Raw genomic sequence first — 18,713 nt, 5'->3', positions numbered from 1 at the left:
TGCTCCATCATGTCCCAAAGTATAAATCTTACCTATGTTCCTCATCTCTTTATTCTCCCACAGAGTGGAACTCATCCTCCACAAATTAGACAATTGGGCAAGGGTCAGTGCAAAAGCATTTACAGTCAAAGCCTGAGCCCCTGCTGGAACTTGAGCTTCTTCCCAGCCTTCTTCCTCCCAGGTTTCCACAAGGCCAGCATCTTCCAAGCCAGCCCTCCTTTTTTTATTTTTTTGAGAGGGCATCTCTCATATTTATTGATCAAATGGTTGTTAACAACAATAAAATTCTGTATAGGGGAGTCAATGCTCAATGCACAATCATTAATCCACCCCAAGCCTAATTCTCAACAGTCTCCAATCTTCTAAAGGATAACGAACAAGTTCTTACATGGTGAACAAATTCTTACATAGTGAATAAGTTCTTACATGGTGAACAGTGCAAGGGCAGTCATCACAGAAACTTTCGGTTTTGATCACGCATTATGAACTATAAACAATCAGATCAAATATGAATATTCGTTTGATTTTTATACTTGATTTATATGTGGATCCCTCAATTTTCCCTTTATTATTATTATTATTATTATTTTTAATAGAATGCTGAAGTGGTAGGTAGATGCAAGATAAAGGTAGAAAACTTAGTTTAGTGCTGTAAGAGAGCAAATCTAGATGATCAGGTGTGTGCCTGTAGACTATGTGTTAATCCAAGCTACACAAGGGCAATAAAACATCCACGGATGCAGAGGATTTCTCTCAAAACAGGGGGGGAGAGGTTCTAAGCCTCACCTCTGTTGATCCCCAATTTCTCACCTGATGGCCCCCCTGTGACTGTGCCTGTCTTAGGTTGTTCCTCCCTTGAGGAATCTTACCTGTCTCTCGCTAACCAGTCATCTTCTGGGGGCCATACAGGGAGATGTAAAGTTGGTAAGTGAGAGAGAAGCCATATTGTTTGAAAAGGTTAGCTTTTTACTTCTTTGCAGATTTATGCCCTGTGGCTTCTATGCCCAGCATTTGTCTTGAGGTATCTTTAGCACTTGGAGGAATTATGATACTTGGTAAATTCGATATGAGGCACGAATTCTATTTAAGGGTTGTAATTAGGAAGGAAGAAGAAAAGCTATAGAGGTAGCAGATGCAAGAAAACATGGGAAGATTGATTATTTCTTTGACATATCTTCTTGTAGAGTAATTTAAGCGTGTATAGGTTTTAAACTACTAATTAAATTGCACACACACATTAACATAATAGGAATACAGTTACATAACCAAAGCAGATCTATAATTACCAGCCATCTCCAGTGAGGCCAAGAAAACCAGTTAGGCACCCTAGGCATTTGTGAAAATTTGTCTATGATATGATGGATATTGTCCAACTGTAGTTGAACAGTCTGAGAGAAATAAGACAAATTAAAACAGCCCATTCCTGGGAACTGTTCACATCCCATATGTTCTTTTAACAGTAGATAGTCTGTAGTTGTAAGATTTTGGAGCGCTAGAACTTGCACTTCTCCTAATTCTTGGTTGAGTTCCAACAGTGTAGATCCAGTTAAATTTGTTGTTTTACTGTATGCACAGGCCAGCTTAGATATCTCCTTCTTCATTCCAATGGCAAGTCCAGGAACCGGTGGGATGAATGCAGCTACAACTGCAGCATCGCCTGGATCTTTGTTGAGGTTTTCTGATGATCATCTTCTGGTATGATTCTTCCAGAGAGTGCTGATGTTGGAAGTTCTTCTTCATATTGTATCTTAGTTCATTTTCTGGGTAGTCAAATTAGGCTTTGATCCTCTGTATAAACACAAACAGACGCTTTGCCTACACTTTGATGTGCCCTTTATACCATTGTGTAGAACTCACTGGAGGTCACCACACAGGAACTGCTTTTTTTTTTTTTAAGAGAAAGGAATATTATCAGAAAAGTGTACCTCCATAGCCAATCACCGGACACCCTTTAAGTGATCAAAGTTAAGGATATTTAAAGCATGCATTAATCGTTGATTTGCAGTTAGTTTTATCCTATCATGGAGTAATCCCCCTTTTCTTTTTTTTTGTTATCTTTAATCTACACTTACATGAAGAATATTATGTTTACTAGGCTCTCCCCTATACCAGGTCCCCCCTATAAACCCCTTTATAGTCACTGTACATCAGCATAGCTAAATGTTGTAGAATCATTACTTGTCTTCTCTGTGTTGTACAGCCCTCCCCTTTCTCCCACCCCCCCATGCATGCTGATCTTAATACCCCCCTTATTCCTCCCCACCCTTATCTCTCCCTACCCACCTATCCTCCCCAGTCCCTTTCCCTTTGGTACCTGTTAGTCCATTCTTGGGTTCTGTGATTCTGCAGCTGTTTTGTTCCTTCAGTTTTTCCTTTGTTCTTATACTCCACAAATGAGTGAAATTATTTGGTATTTCTCTTTCTCCACCTGGCTTATTTCACTGAGCATAATACCCTCCAGCTCCATCCATGTTGCTGCAAATGGTAGGATTTGCCCTCTTCTTATGGCTGAGAAGTATTCCATTGTGTATATATACCACATCTTCTTTATCCATTCATCTACCGATGGACATTTAGGTTGCTTCCAATTCTTGGCTATTGTAAATGGTGCTGCGATAAACATAGGGGTGCATTGGTCTTTCTCAAACTTGATTGCTGCATTCTTAGGGTAAATTCCTAGGAGTGGAATTCCTGGGTCAAATAGTAAGTCTGTTTTGAGCATTTTGATGTACCTCCATACTGCTTTCCACAATGGTTGAACTAGTTTACATTCCCACCAGCAGTGTAGGAGGGTTCCCCTTTCTCCACAGCCTCACCAACATTTGTTGTTGTTTGTCTTTTGGATGGCAGCCATCCTTACTGGTGTGAGGTGATACCTCATTGTAGTTTTAATTTGCATTTCTCTGATAATTAGTGATGTGGAGCATCTTTTCATGTGTCTGTTGGCCATCTGTATTTCTTTTATGGAGAACTGTCTGTTCCGTTCCTCTGCCCATTTTTTAATTGGATTATTTGATTTTTGTTTGTTGAGGTGTGTGGGCTCTTTATATATTTTGGACGTCAAGCCTTTATCGGATCTGTCATTTATGAATATATTCTCCCATTCTGTAGGGTTCCTTTTTGTTCTATTGATGGTGTCTTTTGCTGTACAGAAGCTTTTCAGCTTAATATAGTCCCACTTGTTCATTTTTGCTTTTGTTTTCCTTGCCCGGGGAGATATGTTCAAGAAGAGGTCGCTCATGTTTATGTCTTGGAGGTTTTTGCCTATGTTTTTTTCCACGAGTTTAATGGTTTCATGGCTTACATTCAGGTCTTCGATCCATTTTGAATTTACTTTTGTATATGGCATTAGACAATGGTCCAGTTTCATTCTCCTACATGTAGCTGTCCAGTTTTGCCAGCACCATCTGTTGAAGTGACTGTCATTTCGCCATTGTATGTTCATGGCTCCTTTATCAAATATTAATTGAACATATATGTTTGGGTTAATGTCTGGAGTCTCTAGTCTGTTCCATTGCTCTGTGGCTCGGTTCTTTTGCCAGTACCAAACTGTCTTGACTACTATGGCTTTATAGTAGAGCTTGAAATTGGGGAGTGAGAACCTCCCTACTTTATTCTTCTTCCTCAGGATTGCTTTGGCTATTTGGGGTCTTTGGTGTTTCCATATGAATTTTTGAATTATTTGTTCCAGTTCATTGAAGAATGTTGCTGGTAATTTGATAGAGATTGCATCAAATCTGTATATTGCTTTGGGCAGGATGGCCATTTTGACGATATTAATTCTTCCTAGCCACGAGCATGGGATGATTTTCCATTTGTTAGTGTCCCCTTTAATTTCTCTTAAGAGTGACTTGTAGTTTTCAGAGTATAGGTCATTCACTTCTTTGGTTAGATTTATTCCTAGGTATTTTATTCTTTTTGATGCAATTGTGAATGGAGTTATTTTCCTGATTTCTCTTTCTATTGGTTCATTGTTAGTGTATAGGAAAGCTACAGATTTCTGTGTGTTAATTTTGTATCCTGCAACTTTGCTGTATTCCGATATCAGTTCTAGTAGTTCTGGGGTGGAGTCTTTAGGGTTTTTTATGTACAATATCATGTCATCTGCAAATAGTGACAGTTTAACTTCTTCTTTACCAATCTGGATTCCTTGTATTTCTTTGTTTTGTCTGATTGCCGTGGCTAGGACCTCCAGTACTATGTTAAATAGCAGTGGGGAGAGTGGGCATCCCTGTCTAGTTTCTGATCTCAGAGGAAAAGCTTTCAGCTTCTCGCTGTTCATTATAATGTTGGCTGTGGGTTTATGATATATGGTCTTTATTATGTTGAGGTACTTGCCCTCAATCCCCGTTTTGCTGAGAGTTTTTATAATGAATGGATGTTGAATTTTGTTGAATGCTTTTTCAGCATCTATGGATATGATCATGTGGATTTTGTCTTTCTTTTTGTTGATGTGGTGGATGATGTTGATGGATTTTCGAATGTTGTACCATCCTTGCATCCCTGGGATGAATCCCACTTGGTCATGGTGTATGATCCTTTTGATATACTTTTGTATTCGGTTTGCTAATATTTTACTAAGTAATTTTGCATCTAAATTCATCAGGGATATTGTTCTGTAATATTCTTATTTGGCAGCGTCTTTGCCTGGTTTTGGTATTAGGGTGATGTTGGCTTCATAGAATGAGTTTGGGAGTATTCCCTCCTCTTCTATTTTTTGGAAAACTTTAAGGAGAATGGGTATTATGTCTTCTCTGTGTGTCTGTTAAAATTCCGAGGTAAATCTGTCTGGCCCAGGTGTTTTGTTCTTGGGTAGTTTTTTGATTACCGTTTCAATTTCTTTGCTTGTAATTGGTTTGTTAACTCTTGTGTTTCTTCCTTGGTCAGTCTTGGAAGGTTGTATTTTTCTAGGAAGTTGTCCATTTCTTCTAGGTTTTCCAGCTTGTTGGCATATAGGTTTTCATAGTAGTCTTTAATAATTCTTTGTATTTCTGTGGAGTCTGTCGTGGTTTTTCTGTTCTCATTTGTGATTCTGTTGATTTGTGTTGATTTTCTTTTTCTCTTAATAAGTTTGGCTAGAGGCTTATCTATTTTGTTTATTTTCTCAAAGAACCAGCTCTTGGTTTCATTGATTTTTGCTATTGTTTTATTCTTCTCAATTTTGTTTATTTCTTCTCTGATCTTTATTATGTCCCTCCTTCTGCTGACTTTAGGCCTCATTTGTTCTTCTTTTTCCAATTTCGATAATTGTGAAGTTAGACTATTCATTTGGGATTGTTCTTGCTTCTTCAAGTGTGGCTGGATCACTATATACTTTTCTCTTAAGACTGCTTTCGCTCGTCCCACAGAAGTTGGGGCTTTGTGTTATTGTTGTCATTTGTTTCTATATATTCCTTGATCTCTATTTTAATTTGTTCGTTGATCCAGTGATTATTTAGGAGCATGTTGTTAAGCCTCCATGTGTTTGTGAGTCTTTTTGTTTTCTTTGTATAATTTATTTCTAGTTTTATACCTTTGTGGTCTGAAAAGTTGGTTGGTAGAATTTCAATATTTTGGATTTTGCTGAGGCTCTTTTTGTGGGCTAGTATGTGGTCTATTCTGGAGAATGTTCCATGTGCACTTGAGAAGAATGTATATCCTGTTGCTTTTGGATGTAGAGTTCTATAGATGTCTATTAGGTCCATCTGCTCTACTGTGTTGTTCAGTGCTTCCATGTCCTTACTTATTTTCTGCCCAGTGGATCTATCCTTTGGGGTGAGTGGTGTGTTGAAGTCTCCTAGAATGAATGCATTGCAGTCTATTTCCCCCTTTAGTTCTGTTAGTATTTCTTTCACATATGCTGGTGCTCCTGTGTTGGGTGCATATATATTTAGAATGGTTATATCCTCTTGTTGGACTGAGCCCTTTATCATTATGTAGTGTCCTTCTTTATCCCTTGTTACTTTCTTTGTTTTGAAGTCTATTTTGTCTGATATTAGTACTGCAACCCCTGCTTTCTTCTCACTGTTGTTTGCCTGAAATATGTTTTTCCATTCCTTGACTTTTAGTCTGTACATGTCTTTGGGTTTGAGGTGAGTTTCTTGTAAGCAGCATATAGATGGGTCTTGCTTTTTTATCCATTCTATTACTCTGTGTCTTTTGATTGGTGCATTCAGTCCATTAACATTTAGGGTGACTATTGAAAGATATGTACTTATTGACATTGCTGGCTTTAAATTCGTGGTTACCAAAGGTTCAAGGTTAGCCTCTTTATTATCTTACTGCCTAACTTAGCTCACTTATTGAGCTGTTATATACACCTCTGGAGATTCTTTTCTTCTCTCCCTTCTTATTCCTCCTCCTCCATTCTTCATATGTTGGGTGTTTTGTTCTGTGCTCTTTTAGGAGTGCTCTCATCTAGAGCAGTACCTGTAAGATGTCCTGTAGAGGTGGTTTGTGGGAAGCAAATTCCCTCAGCTTTTGTTTGTCTGGGAATTGTTTAATCCTGCCATCATATTTAAATGATAGTCATGCTGGATACAGTATCCTTGGTTCAAGGCCCTTCTGTTTCATTGCATTAAATATATCATGCCATTCTCTTCTGGCCTGTAGGGTTTCTGTCGAGAAGTCTGATGTTAGCCTGATGAGTTTTCCTTTATAGGTGACCTTTTTCTCTCTAGCTGCCTTTAAAACTATTTCCTTCTCCTTGATCTTTGCCATTTTAATTATTATGTGTCTTGGTATTGTCCTCCTTGGATCCTTTCTGTTGGGGGTTCTGTGTATTTCCGTGGTCTGTTCGATTATTTCCTCCCCCAGTTTTGGGAAGTTTTCAGCAATTATTTCTTCCAAGATACTTTCCATCCCTTTTCCTCTCTCTTCTTCTTCTGGTACCCCTATAATACAGATATTGTTCCTTTTGGATTGGTCACACAGTTCTCTTAATATTGTTTCATTCCTGGAGATCCTTTTATCTCTCTCTATGTCAGCTTCTATGCGTTCCTGTTCTCTGGTTTCAATTCCATCAATGGCCTCTTGCATCTTATCCATTCTGCTTATAAACCCTTCCAGAGTTTTTTTCATTTCTGTAATCTCCTTTCTGGCTTCTGTGATCTCCCTCTGGACTTCATCCCATATCTCTTGCGTATTTCTCTGCATCTCTGTCAGCGTGTTTATGATTCTTATTTTGAATTCTTTGTCAGGAAGACTGGTTAGGTCTGTCTCCTTCTCTGGTGTTGTCTCTGTGATCTTTGTCTGCCTGTAGCTTTGCCTTTTCATGATGATAGGAATAGTTTGCAGAGCTGGGACGAGTGACAGCTGGAAGGACTTCCTTTCTTGTTGGTTTGTGGCCCTCCTCTCCTGGGAGTACAGCGACCTCTAGTGGCTTGTGCTGGGTAGCTGGCGTAGACAGGCCTTCTGCTTTCTGCCCGGCTGCTATGGAGTTTGTCTCCGCTGTTGCTGTGGGCATGGCCTGGCTCAGGCTGTTGCTCCAAAGTGGTGGCATCGCATTGGAGTGGGAGCGGCCAGGAGGCTATTTATCTTCATAAGGGGCCTCCCTGCTCCCTGCAGCCCAGGGGTTAGGGTGCCCAGAGATCCCCGGATTCCCTACCTCTGGATTAAGTGTCCCGCCCTGCCCCTTTAAAACTTCCAAAAAGCACCCACCAAAACAAAGCAACGACCACAAAAAAAAAATTTTTTTTAATTAAAATAAATAAATAAATAAAAAATGGCTGCTCGTTTTTCTTTATTATCCGGCGTCAGTGTCAGGCATCCGCTCACCAGTCTTGCTACCCTGTTTCCCTAGTATTGGGGTCCCTATCCCTTTAAGACTTCCAAGGAGCGCTTGCCAAAACAAAACAACAACAACAACAAAAAAAATTGGCCGCTCACTTTTCTTTTGTTCTCCGGCGCCGGCCTCCAATACCCACTTGCCATTCTTGCTGCCCTGTTTCCCTAGTATTGGGTTCCCTGTCCCTTTAAGACTTCCAAAAAGCACTCACCTCAACAAAACAACAACAACAACAACAAAAAAAAAAAATGGCCGCTCGCTTTTCTTATGTCCTCTGGCGCCAGGCCTCTGGTACCCACTTACCGTTCTTGCTGCCCTGTTTCCCTAGTACCCAGGGCCCCACGCACGCACTGTGTCTGCGCTCTGGCCCGGATGGCTGGGGCTGGGTGTTCGGCAGTCCTGGGCTCCATCTCCCTCCCGCTCTGCCTACTCTTCTCCTGCCGGGAGCTGGGGGGGAGGGGCGCTCGGCTCCCGCGGGGCCGGGGCTTGTATCTTACCCCCTTTACGAGGCACTGGGTTATCGCAGGTGTGGATGTGGTCTGGATGTTGTCCTGTGTCCTCTGGTCTTTATTCTAGGAAGAGTTGTCTTTGTTATATTTTCATAGATATATGACGTTTTGGGAGGAGATTTCTGCTGCTCTACTCACGCCGCCATCTTGGCTCCCTTATGACCAGCCCTCCTTTTTTACAAATGAAAAGAAAACCCAGTCCTCACATCTGGGGGCTGCAGCCCCTTACAAGCTATCCAATGCCATTTTAGTCTTCTCTGAAAGCACAGGTGATTCTTGGAAGGAAAGAAGGAATAGAATACTGACCAGAATCAGGTTAGGCAAGCCAATGGCTCTTGAGTGCTGAAAGCAGGTTATCACCCTGGAAGATGGTAAGGGAGCAAGACCTGGGACCAAAATGCTTATATATATGAAGTGCTTACCATGTATAAAAATTAAGCTTGGCTAGACACATTGTCTGAAACCAAGAAATTTATACCTGATGTTCAACAGCAGACATGAATGGCAAATATGTGGTATAAACAGGTCAAATTGGAGTTTAGAGGTGAGATCAAGGAGGGCCTCCCTGAAGTGGTGTCATCTGAATGTGGTCTAGAAATATATGTAAGTTTACATGGGTAGACAGGAAGTCACTTCAGATAGGAGGGATGATGTGAGCAAAAGAATGAGAGTAGGAAATGGTTCTGAGCAAAGAATGATATGACAAGATTAAAGTTTTCAGAAAATTGATATGGTTGTGTGGTACAAGCTGAAACAAGTAAGAGAAAGACTGAAACCAAAAAAAGGTCTGTGCTTACTGGAGTGATCTGTGCTGGGAGGTACTGAAGCTCACTATGCCCAGGTGGCAGCAGTGGGAAGGGAAGGGAGGAATTGGTGAAAGACACATTGCCAAATGGGAATCAAGGGATTTGGTCACTGGTATCTGAGACGGGTGGAGAAAGAGCAGTGTCATTAAAAATTAGGTCATTGAGCTCTTGAGTCAGTCAGTCACTCACTCAACCAAGATTTTCCAGCACCAACAATGTGCACCAGCACCTGCTGGACTCTGAGAACAGATGGCACATGAACAGGACGTGTGGAATGAGAGCTAGAGTCATGGGTACAGACCCCTACAGGACAGTGACCTCCAAGCTTCATCACATAGTCCAACATTTGAAATATAGCTAGTACTTCCAATTTGTTGGTTTTCATTTATAAATTATACATGTATACTACTGTAGTAATACATTATACACAATATCCAATTTTTTAAAATACAAATTACAAAAGAATGAGGTCAGAAAACAAGTAGACAGAAGTTGAAGTATTTTCTCCTGCATTCCCAGGGCTTCTGCACCCTGTTTTGGAGATTATTGCTCTAGACACCTGAGCAAGATAGGGTCAATCTCAGTGGCTTTTGGAGGAACAGTTACATCTCAGCATCATACTTTAATGATTTTCATTTTTATTTTGTGTGTAGGCTGGTTTGTGGTTTACGGGAGAAGATATAAAGATTCCAGAAAATCCTATTGAACCTCTGCCATTCAATAGGCAGAAGCACCTTATAGAGGTAACTACTGAGATCTTTAAAAAATGTAGTACTGTAACACTGATCAATTTCTTTGTCTTTTCTTCCACTTATAATTTGTTTTAGACTTCACCCTCACCTCCTAGTTCCTTGGCTGTATCCCCAAAGTGCAGACTTTAATATTCACTAAGGCAGCAGCATAGAAAAGCTCTGGGGGAGGACGCAGGGGCCAAAATCTTAGACAGAGTCCCACTGTTAACTCTGTGTGATTTGGGATGGTTTTCATAACCTCTCCAGATCTCACTTTTCTCATCTGCCAAATAAACGAAGATGACGCTCAATACATTTGTCTCTAAATTTCCTTTCAATTCTGAAAGCTTAGGATAAGAACTGTCATTGTACCAATATGGCAGTCCCCCGTTATCTACAGGGGATACAGTCCAGCACCGTCAGCAGATGCATGAAATTGCAGATAGTACCAAACCCTATATATATATATTATGTTTTGTCCTACACATACACACATAAGGTAAACGTTGCTTTATAAATTAGGCACAGTAGGAGATTAATGGTAATAACTAATAATAAGGTAGAATGATTATAGCAATATACTGTAAGAAAAGTTATGTGAATGTGGTCTCTCTCTCTCAAAATATCTTATTGGGCTGTACTCACTCTTCTTGGCATGATATGTGGTAATAAAATGCCTGTGATGAGATGAAGTGAGGTAAGTGACATAGACCCTGTGATAGAGCATTAGGCTGCTACTTACCTTCTGCACCTCAGAAGGAAGATCATCTGCTTCCTGACCCCACAGTTGCCCACAGATAACTGAAACCACGAAAAAAGAAGCCACAGAATAAGAGGGGTCTAAGGTATATGTTTTCGTCCATTTCTCTTTGATCTTGACTAACTTTTACAGTATACCAGGGGTTTGCATAACAATTGCCCATGACCCATCAGATGAGTATCAGTAATATTATCAATTTTATTATTATTATTACTACTACTACCCTTTATCCCCAATGCCCCAAAAGAAAGCAGAACCTTAATATATGAAAACTACTCTGACTTCAGTATAAATGTTTAAAATAGAAGAATGTACTTAACACAGCCAAATTCAATAAGAGATTAGAAAAGCTGAATGGTAGATTTAGACATCACAGCAACTGTGTATTGATTGTTCAACTTCCAGCCAACCATTATTTCAAAACTGCAGTATACAAAATTGAACATGACTCCAGTTATAACCTTAAAGTGAGCAATTCCTTCAATTTAATGCATATTTTTTGAGCATCTCTGCTAGATGCTAGCAGGAGAGCAGGTAAGAGAAATGGGGCAAGGAAGAAGTTCAAGACATGAGGCTGGTAGTTGTAGGAACAGCTTTTTGTTTTGGTTGTTGGTTGTTTTCTAACGTGAAACTGGAGGACTGAGGTCAGTTCTGTAAAGCTTTTGGAAGGCCATCTCTATGTAATTTAGTGAACAAATCTGCCAACAACGTAAACAGAGTTTTCATTACTTGGAAAGAAACCAACAGTCTGAATATGATAATGTCAAGTGAAAAGCACTTTCCAGCCAAAAGTTTTTAGAAATGTCATTCGAGGGCAAAGCCCTTTAGTTGCTCACCCAGCAGCTAAAGCCAGAAGGCCGACTGTGCCCGTTAGCCCTGCGGCTGCAAGGCAGGAGCTGGAAGGAAAGCCTTCCGGGACCAAGGAGGGGTGTGTTTCCCACCTGCTGGTACCTGAACTGCTGGAGAATCACAGGGAGGCAAGAAACAAAGTTGGGGACAGAGGCAGGACTGTGAAGCCGGAGAAAAAAGTGCTCATATGGGGCAACAGATGGCTGACAGGTGTGCCTGTGGGTGTGATGGCCAGAGGACAGAAGGGAATGGTGCTCGCCATCCCTCCCTGCCTCGGAGACTGGTCGCTCAGCAATACATAGATCTCAGCGCTCTTAAGCGGGGAGTCAGAGCATGGATTCCACTGCTTGCAACCTTTGAAGCTTTAATGGAGTTACCTAACCCTCTGTGCCTGGGTTTATTTTAGTCCTTCTCTGGTGGGGTTGTGCAGAGTGAGTGACTGGCACATAGGAAGCCCTATATAAGTGTTAGTTAAAGAAATGCGTGCAAAGAGAAAATGTACAACAACAAAACAAGTTTACTTCTTTGGCTGTAATTAGAATAGGGGAGGCCAAATCAGGGGGAAGTGCCCCACAAGGAGGGCATTGTGAGGGTCAGGAGCCCTGGGCTCTATCCCCACTTCTGGCATGACTCATTGTACAATCTTGAGCAGTTTCCTTCACTCCCAAGATTTCTGTATCCTCTTAAGAAGAGGACTTAAGCTACAATCTAGGGTCCCACCTAGCTCCCTGAATGTCATCTGTACTCTATGATCCAGGGCTCACCTCTGAGTCATACCCAGCAAGGGCTCCTGGAGACAGGCCATTAGTGCTGTCCCTGCACCTGGATGACCTCAGAGTTCCAGGACATGTGTGTGTAGCAATCACATTGTTGTCCCCTCACAGTGACCAAGCACTTCCTCATGACTGACAAGGTTCAGCAGGTGATGTCCTGGCTTCCCAGCTTTCCATACCTCAACAAGAGCAACTGCTCCTATATTTTAAAATCCTTAGGGATTTCCTGAGAAAAGACAATTGAATTTTGCCATATTCAAGTCCACAGGTTTTGTCTTAATCTCTTCTCCACAGCTTCTGTCCATGTGAAATCTATTAATGTTCATTCTAGGCTCATGGTTTGAAATATTGATAACTATTAGCTAACCAATCTCAAATGTCTATTTCCACCCCAGACCTTTCTTCCAAATGTAAGACTCTTGCATGCAGCTGTCTGTTGACATCTCCATGTGAATATTATTCTAGTAGATGGTAAACTCACCCTGTCCAAAACTGGACACCTAATCTCCCATCCCTACCACCCCACTGCTCCCATCTTCACCCAAAGTGCCCTCTCTCTCAGTCAGTGGCAACTCTGCCTGTCCTTCCCATTGCTCAGGCCCCCACCCTCAGAGTCATCCCCAGTTGTCACTTTTTTCCAAACCTCATGCCTCATCCAGGGAATTTTGGTAATTCTATTTCAGAATACATCCAGGATCAGACCACTTCTTCCAAGCCCCACTGTTGTCACTGGAACAAGCCACAGTCGAACTCCCCTGGGTGACAGGCTCATGATAGGCCTCCCTGCTTCTCCCTCGTCTCAACTCAGATGATAGGCAGCTTCCACTCAAACCCTCCCTTGACCTATGTTTTACTCAGAGTAAAAGGTAAAGTTCTCAAATAGCCAACCTGGCCTTGTACCCCCTGGCGCCTTTCCCTCTCTCCCTTCATCTCCTAGCATCTGGGCCCCGGCCCACTCTGCTTCAGCCACCCTGGCTGGCTGGCTCCTTATTCCGCAACCACACAAGACACGCTCCCGCCTGGAGACCCCGGCCCCAGCAGCGCCCTCTGCTGCAGCGCTCTTGCCTCACACGTCGAGCTGGCTGGTTTCCTGCCCTCCTCTGATATTTCTTCACGTTTCACCTTTTCAGTTCTACAGTCTGTCCCCTTCTTTACCTCTCCCGATTTCTTTTCTTGACCTACTTTGTTTTCTGTGTTTCCGTAATCACTATGTAATTTACTTAGTTTTATTTATCCTCTATTGTCTGTCTTCCCCTTCTAGAAATTAAGCTTCTCAGGAGTTGGGAGCTTTATCTCTTTCTTCGTGAATGCATTTGCAGTACCTAGAACAGTCCATGCCTAGCACATCATAGGTTTTCAATAAGTACTCATCAGTACCCATTTACTATCTCATGGTTTCTGTTAGTCAGAAGCCCAGACATGGCTTAGATGGGTCCCCCACTCAGGGTCCCAGAAGGCTGAAATCAAGGTATCAGCTGTGGTTGCAATTTCATCCAAGATTGGTGCCAAGATTGGCTTCCAAGACGAGTTGTTGGCAGGATTCAGATCCATGCAGTTGTAAAATTAAGATCTTCAGCCCCAAGAAGCTACCTGTTGTTCCTTGCCACATAGCCCTCTCCACAGCTTGACAGTTTGATCCTTCATGGCCAGCCAGAGTATGCCTCTGGCTTCAGATCTCTCCCTCAAACCTGGGTCCTTTATTAAAGGGCTCATCTGATTAGGTCAAGCCCAATGTCAGGCTCCTTTTTGATTAACTCAGAATCAACTGATTAAGGGCCTTAATTACATCTGCAGAATCCCTTTATCTTTGCTATATAAAGTAACCTACTCATGGGAATGACTTTCCCATCACATTCACACAAGGGCAGGGGATTATACAAAATACATATGCCAGCAGGTGGGGAGCTCTGGAGCCTTTTTAGAATTCTGCCTGCTACAATATTTTAAATGACCTTAGGAGCATAGCAAGCCTTACCTTTTTTGAACATCCAATACTTTAAAATCAAGCCTGTATAATTACAGAGTCTGCATGTGAACTTGATTTTAACTCACCTCCCCTCAATTTGTACTATTCATTTTCTTTGTCAATGGCAGTAATGATGTGTTACACCTGCATAGCATTTATAAGAGCAAATTCAATGGAGATAATACAAAAATTCACTGGTTCTTGTGGAAGAAATGACAGATAAGCACCCAGGGACAATGTCATGGTCATCTATTAGCATCAGGCTCCCTTCTACTCTTAGTCCTGCTGGCAACCCTAAAGTAATTCAAAGGTAAGAGGGAAGATGGAGAAGATACAGGGTCCTGAAGGAACCCACCAACTGAGTCATGACTCCTAAAACAGTCAATGCCTTACTGTCAGATAGTGTTCTTAAGCATCCCAGCCTAGTTCTGTGCCTGGCTCAGCAGCAGACACTCCATAAATGTTGATAAAAGGGTGACTGAATGAATGAACTTACATATCCTATTGACCCTAAGATGCTCTTCTGCTTTATAGCATAATAGATTTTATGCATTTTCCTATCAAAGTTGTTTTTATTTACATTTTTACTGGATTTGTCAAATTTTAGAAATTTATTCTGTTATCTTCATGCATATGAAATTAAATTGTTCATAGTTGAGTCAATTATTGGTAATAGAGAATAATGTGGTATCTCTGAATCTAGGCACTTCCTTCTTAAAGCGTAGACCAGAACCAGTAGCTGTTGAAATCTCTCAGGAGTTTGCTAAATGTGCAGAACCTTAGACAACTCCAGAACTATCTACTTAATCAGAATCTGAATTTTAAGAATATTCTGCAGGTCATTAATGCACATGGTTGAGAAAAGCTGCTCAAGAAAGCCAATCGTGTCTCCAAATAAAGGCCATATAAATGCTTATGTGCTACAGGGATTCTTCATTGCCTGTCCATCTACTGATTACCAGAATATACTCACGTTACCCTTGGTGAAATTCTTTTTGTGTGACAGTTGTTCTTTAGGCTATTTGCTGACTATGAGAAGGATCCACCCCAGCTTGACTACACACAGATGCTGCTGTATTTTGCTTGCCATCCAGACCCTATGGAAGGGGTCTACAGGGCCCTTAGTGTGGCCATCGGGACTCATGTCTTCCAACCAATTGGAACTCCTACTCTTACTGCAGAAAAGGTAATTGCATTCCAGAAATGGACTAGCATTAGGGTTTGGAGGGTATGCCAGGAGAGCCTACATTTCTAACAAGAGAGGCTCTGTTTTTCCCATCTCTGTATTTTCCTGGGTATCCAACACATGCTAGGTCTTCAATAAAGCCTTATAAAACCTTATTATAAACAATAGTTATATTTATAAGAACAATGCAGTTATTAGACTAAGAACTAGGGATCCATGATCCACAAAATGCTCTTGTAGTTAAAATTTGCTCAAAGTTTCTTGGCAGAATCAAAGTTTGTTCTGTCAAAGACAGCCTTCATTTTGCATGAAGTGCTGATCCTAATCAATTAAAAAGAGATACTAACCCAATCTATTTGTCTTAGTGTGTGGAACTTCTAGGGAAAGCAAGTTCAGGCCTCAGACACATTCCACATACATGTGACACTTGCTAGTGTTTCAGGTCAAAGCCTGACCACCTGGCATTTTGTAGCTCCTGAATCCAAGGACAAGAAAGCTTGATAACTAATAAAACCTCATATCTTCTTTACATTTCTAAAGGGTTGACATTCTCTGGCATTTTGGAGTGGAAAAGCATGAGAACAGGTTTCTAAGTCGTGTACTTACTAGGTGCCCATTTGCATGACTTTTAAGTTTTCCCCTGATCTTTTGGGGACAGAGCTGTGGCCTTGTGATAGAATGCTTTTCTTTCTATCTTCCTTTGTAAACACAGAGCAGAGAGGGATGCCCACGGCAAACTCCTTAGATATCCTAGCTTCTTTTTCTTTCATATGTGTTTGTCAAAATAGAGTATCTTGGGTCCTCTGGAAAAAAACAAAAAAAAATTGCAAGTTCCCACGACAGCTTTCACATCCAGAAATAAATAGATTCTCCTAGATGCAACCCCAAATTTTGGCCCTGAGCAGATGGACCAGAGATGTCCTCCCCCTTCCATAGGACCAGAGTAAGGCCAGACAGATGCCTAGCAAGCTGACGACTTGGGCCTCTTCACTTCTATGTGCTGTAGATGCTGCTTCAGTACTTACACAGTGACAGAAAGTTCATCAAGGACTGTTTATTTCACTCAAGAATGCTGTCCTTTTAGACAGTACAAGGCCAGTTTAAATTTTCCCAGATAAATAAGAAATTAGATATGGTATGCTTCCCCTGGGAAAGTAGCAGATGCATCCCCCTGTACACTGGGCCTCCTTAAGTTAACTCAGGCCTGGCTCATAGTCTGCCATGAGGTTTCAATTAAATGTGTCATCCAGGAGACCTTCCCTGACCTCAAGTAATGTCAGATACCCGCCAGCTGCTGCATGTTCCCGTAACATGCTGTGCATCTCCCTTCATGATGCCCCTCTCAGGGCCCACTTCCTTTCTAGATTCTAAACATCCTGTGTGTAGGGAGGGGCCATCTGTTTTATTCTCTATCCCCGAGCCTGAATTACTGGAATGGAGCTCATGAAATTAAATATTTGAGTGGATTGAGTAATTAATTAATTAATTACCCTTGTAAATCATGCCCTTGGCATAGCCCCATGATCTGCAAGTGATACAGTGGAAGACAAATGTGCTCCCTTGAAGTGACTCCATCTAATTTCCCCCATCCATACAGGAAAAAATGAGACATAATGTGCCAAACCTGGAAGGACTACAGAGTAAAGGAAAGACTAACATGGGGGTCTCCCTAGTCAGCAGAGAGGTTTCTGCCCTCTTCTTCCCCATGTCCCTATCTTTGATCTTGCTCTTCTCTCTGCCTGGTCCTTCATCCCATCATGAAGGGTCCAAGCCCTCCCCAGGATCCAAGGCCTATTTCAACTGCCAGATCGCTCCTGAAGCTTCCCCTGACACCCAGGAGAAACACTGAGCTCTCTCCAAAGGGCTCCCTTTATATTCAGCCACCTTTTAGGAGGGCTGAGTGCCATTGCGTGCATACATGCATTTATTCAATGAATATTTATCCAGCCTTGGTGTGTGCTTGGAACCATCTTTGACCTGGGGATAAAATAAGTAAAATACAGGCCACATTAAATGGTAATAAATGCTGCAGGAAAAAAAAAGAGTATAGGGAAAAATATAGGCATTGTTGTGAGGGTGCATTGTTAAATTTGGGGGTCAGAGAAGGTCTTTCTGTGAAGAGGCATGTAACCAGAAGCCTGGAAAAGGCAAGGGAGAGAGCCTTTCAGATCTCTTGGGGAGGAGCGTTTTACATGAAGATAGCACTAAATGCAAAAGCCCTCCAGTGGGGTCGAGCCTGGTGTATTCCAAGAAGCAGTAGGTCAGCCTCTGTCATTGGAGAGGGGTGAGCTGGAGGAGAGTAGTAAGTGAGAAAGGAAGGAGTGAGCTCTGAGGGCCAACCATAGGGCCTTGGCTTTGACTCTGCCAAATAGGAGGAGAGTAGATGTTCCAGGAAAAGGCAATAGCAGAATCCAGGAGGCTGTGGCGAGCAAAAAGACCAGGAAAAAGGAAGCAGGTGCTAGAACTGTTGCTATAGCAATAGACAACTGCCTGGGTGGGTAGAAGCCAGGCCAGCTAGCACAGGAAGGAGCTTTATCCCTTTTGTTCCTAAACCACTCCTCGCTGTAACCTAGTGGCCCCACCCAGGAAGGAGCTCCCTTTCTCTCAAGAATTCTTCTCGAGCACAGGAGCTGACCCATGACCTCTGCCCAACAGAGGTGAAAGCAGGGTGAGCGGCAGGGGACAGAGCACATGTCTGTCACACACTGCCTGGCTTGCAGTAAATTTTGGGGTTTTTGAAATGCAGTCTCTACCCACTTCCCTCATTCTTGCGCCTTCTCCTTACAATCCTGCCTGTAATTATGCTGCTCCATTTCTGTGGCCTTTCCAACTGTGTTCTCGTTTCCGGGGCAACCTTGTCCCAGGAAGCCAGGATGAGCCTGCGCAGAAATAACACCTCTGACAAATCCAGAGCTCCTCTCAAGACATGTACTCAGATCTCTGCTTTTGCTTCCCACATAAACAACTGGAAATCTCCCTATTATGTCATTGTTCTTTATCCTGTTTCTGTGACTCATGTTGTTTTATTCAATGTGGCTCAGACTTTCTATTTACACAGCTTCTTGGGTAATTTAAAAGAAACTCAAGAGCAAAGTATTCATGAGTATGCACTAGCCCTAGGGAAGCCTTAGATAAGGTGACATTTTGAAAAATGATTTATTCTGGCCTGTGTGGTATGGGGTTATGATGTTAGAATTCAGTAAATTGGGAGCTTGAATCTCCCATTTTGAAAGCCTTGTTAAAGCATCTCAGTAGAGCGTTTGAGGCCCTGGGGTTCGAAACACAGAAATTTTCATTCCGTTCTGTTCCTTAACACTTTGCTCACATTTATCCCAAGGACTGACGTGTTCTGCCTCTGAGATGTGGGC

At 41.9% G+C, this 18,713-nt stretch overlaps 1 protein-coding gene across 1 annotated transcript in view; it reads left to right on the top strand.

Moving 5' to 3' along the window:
• SPEF2 (sperm flagellar 2) overlaps positions 1-18,713 on the top strand; it is a 253,222-nt gene that overhangs the window by 224,927 nt on the left and 9,582 nt on the right. Inside the window, exons 33-34 of the mRNA XM_057495904.1 lie at positions 9,734-9,823; positions 15,166-15,345. Of these exons, the coding sequence (XP_057351887.1) occupies positions 9,734-9,823; positions 15,166-15,345 (270 nt within the window). The remainder of the gene's footprint in view (positions 1-9,733; positions 9,824-15,165; positions 15,346-18,713) is intronic.

This window comes from Manis pentadactyla, chromosome 2, assembly GCF_030020395.1.
Source record: "Manis pentadactyla isolate mManPen7 chromosome 2, mManPen7.hap1, whole genome shotgun sequence".
NCBI classification, from domain to species: Eukaryota; Metazoa; Chordata; class Mammalia; order Pholidota; family Manidae; genus Manis; species Manis pentadactyla.
The sequence above is the reverse complement of the archived record's forward strand: the minus strand, read 5'-3'. Positions and strand labels throughout refer to the sequence as shown.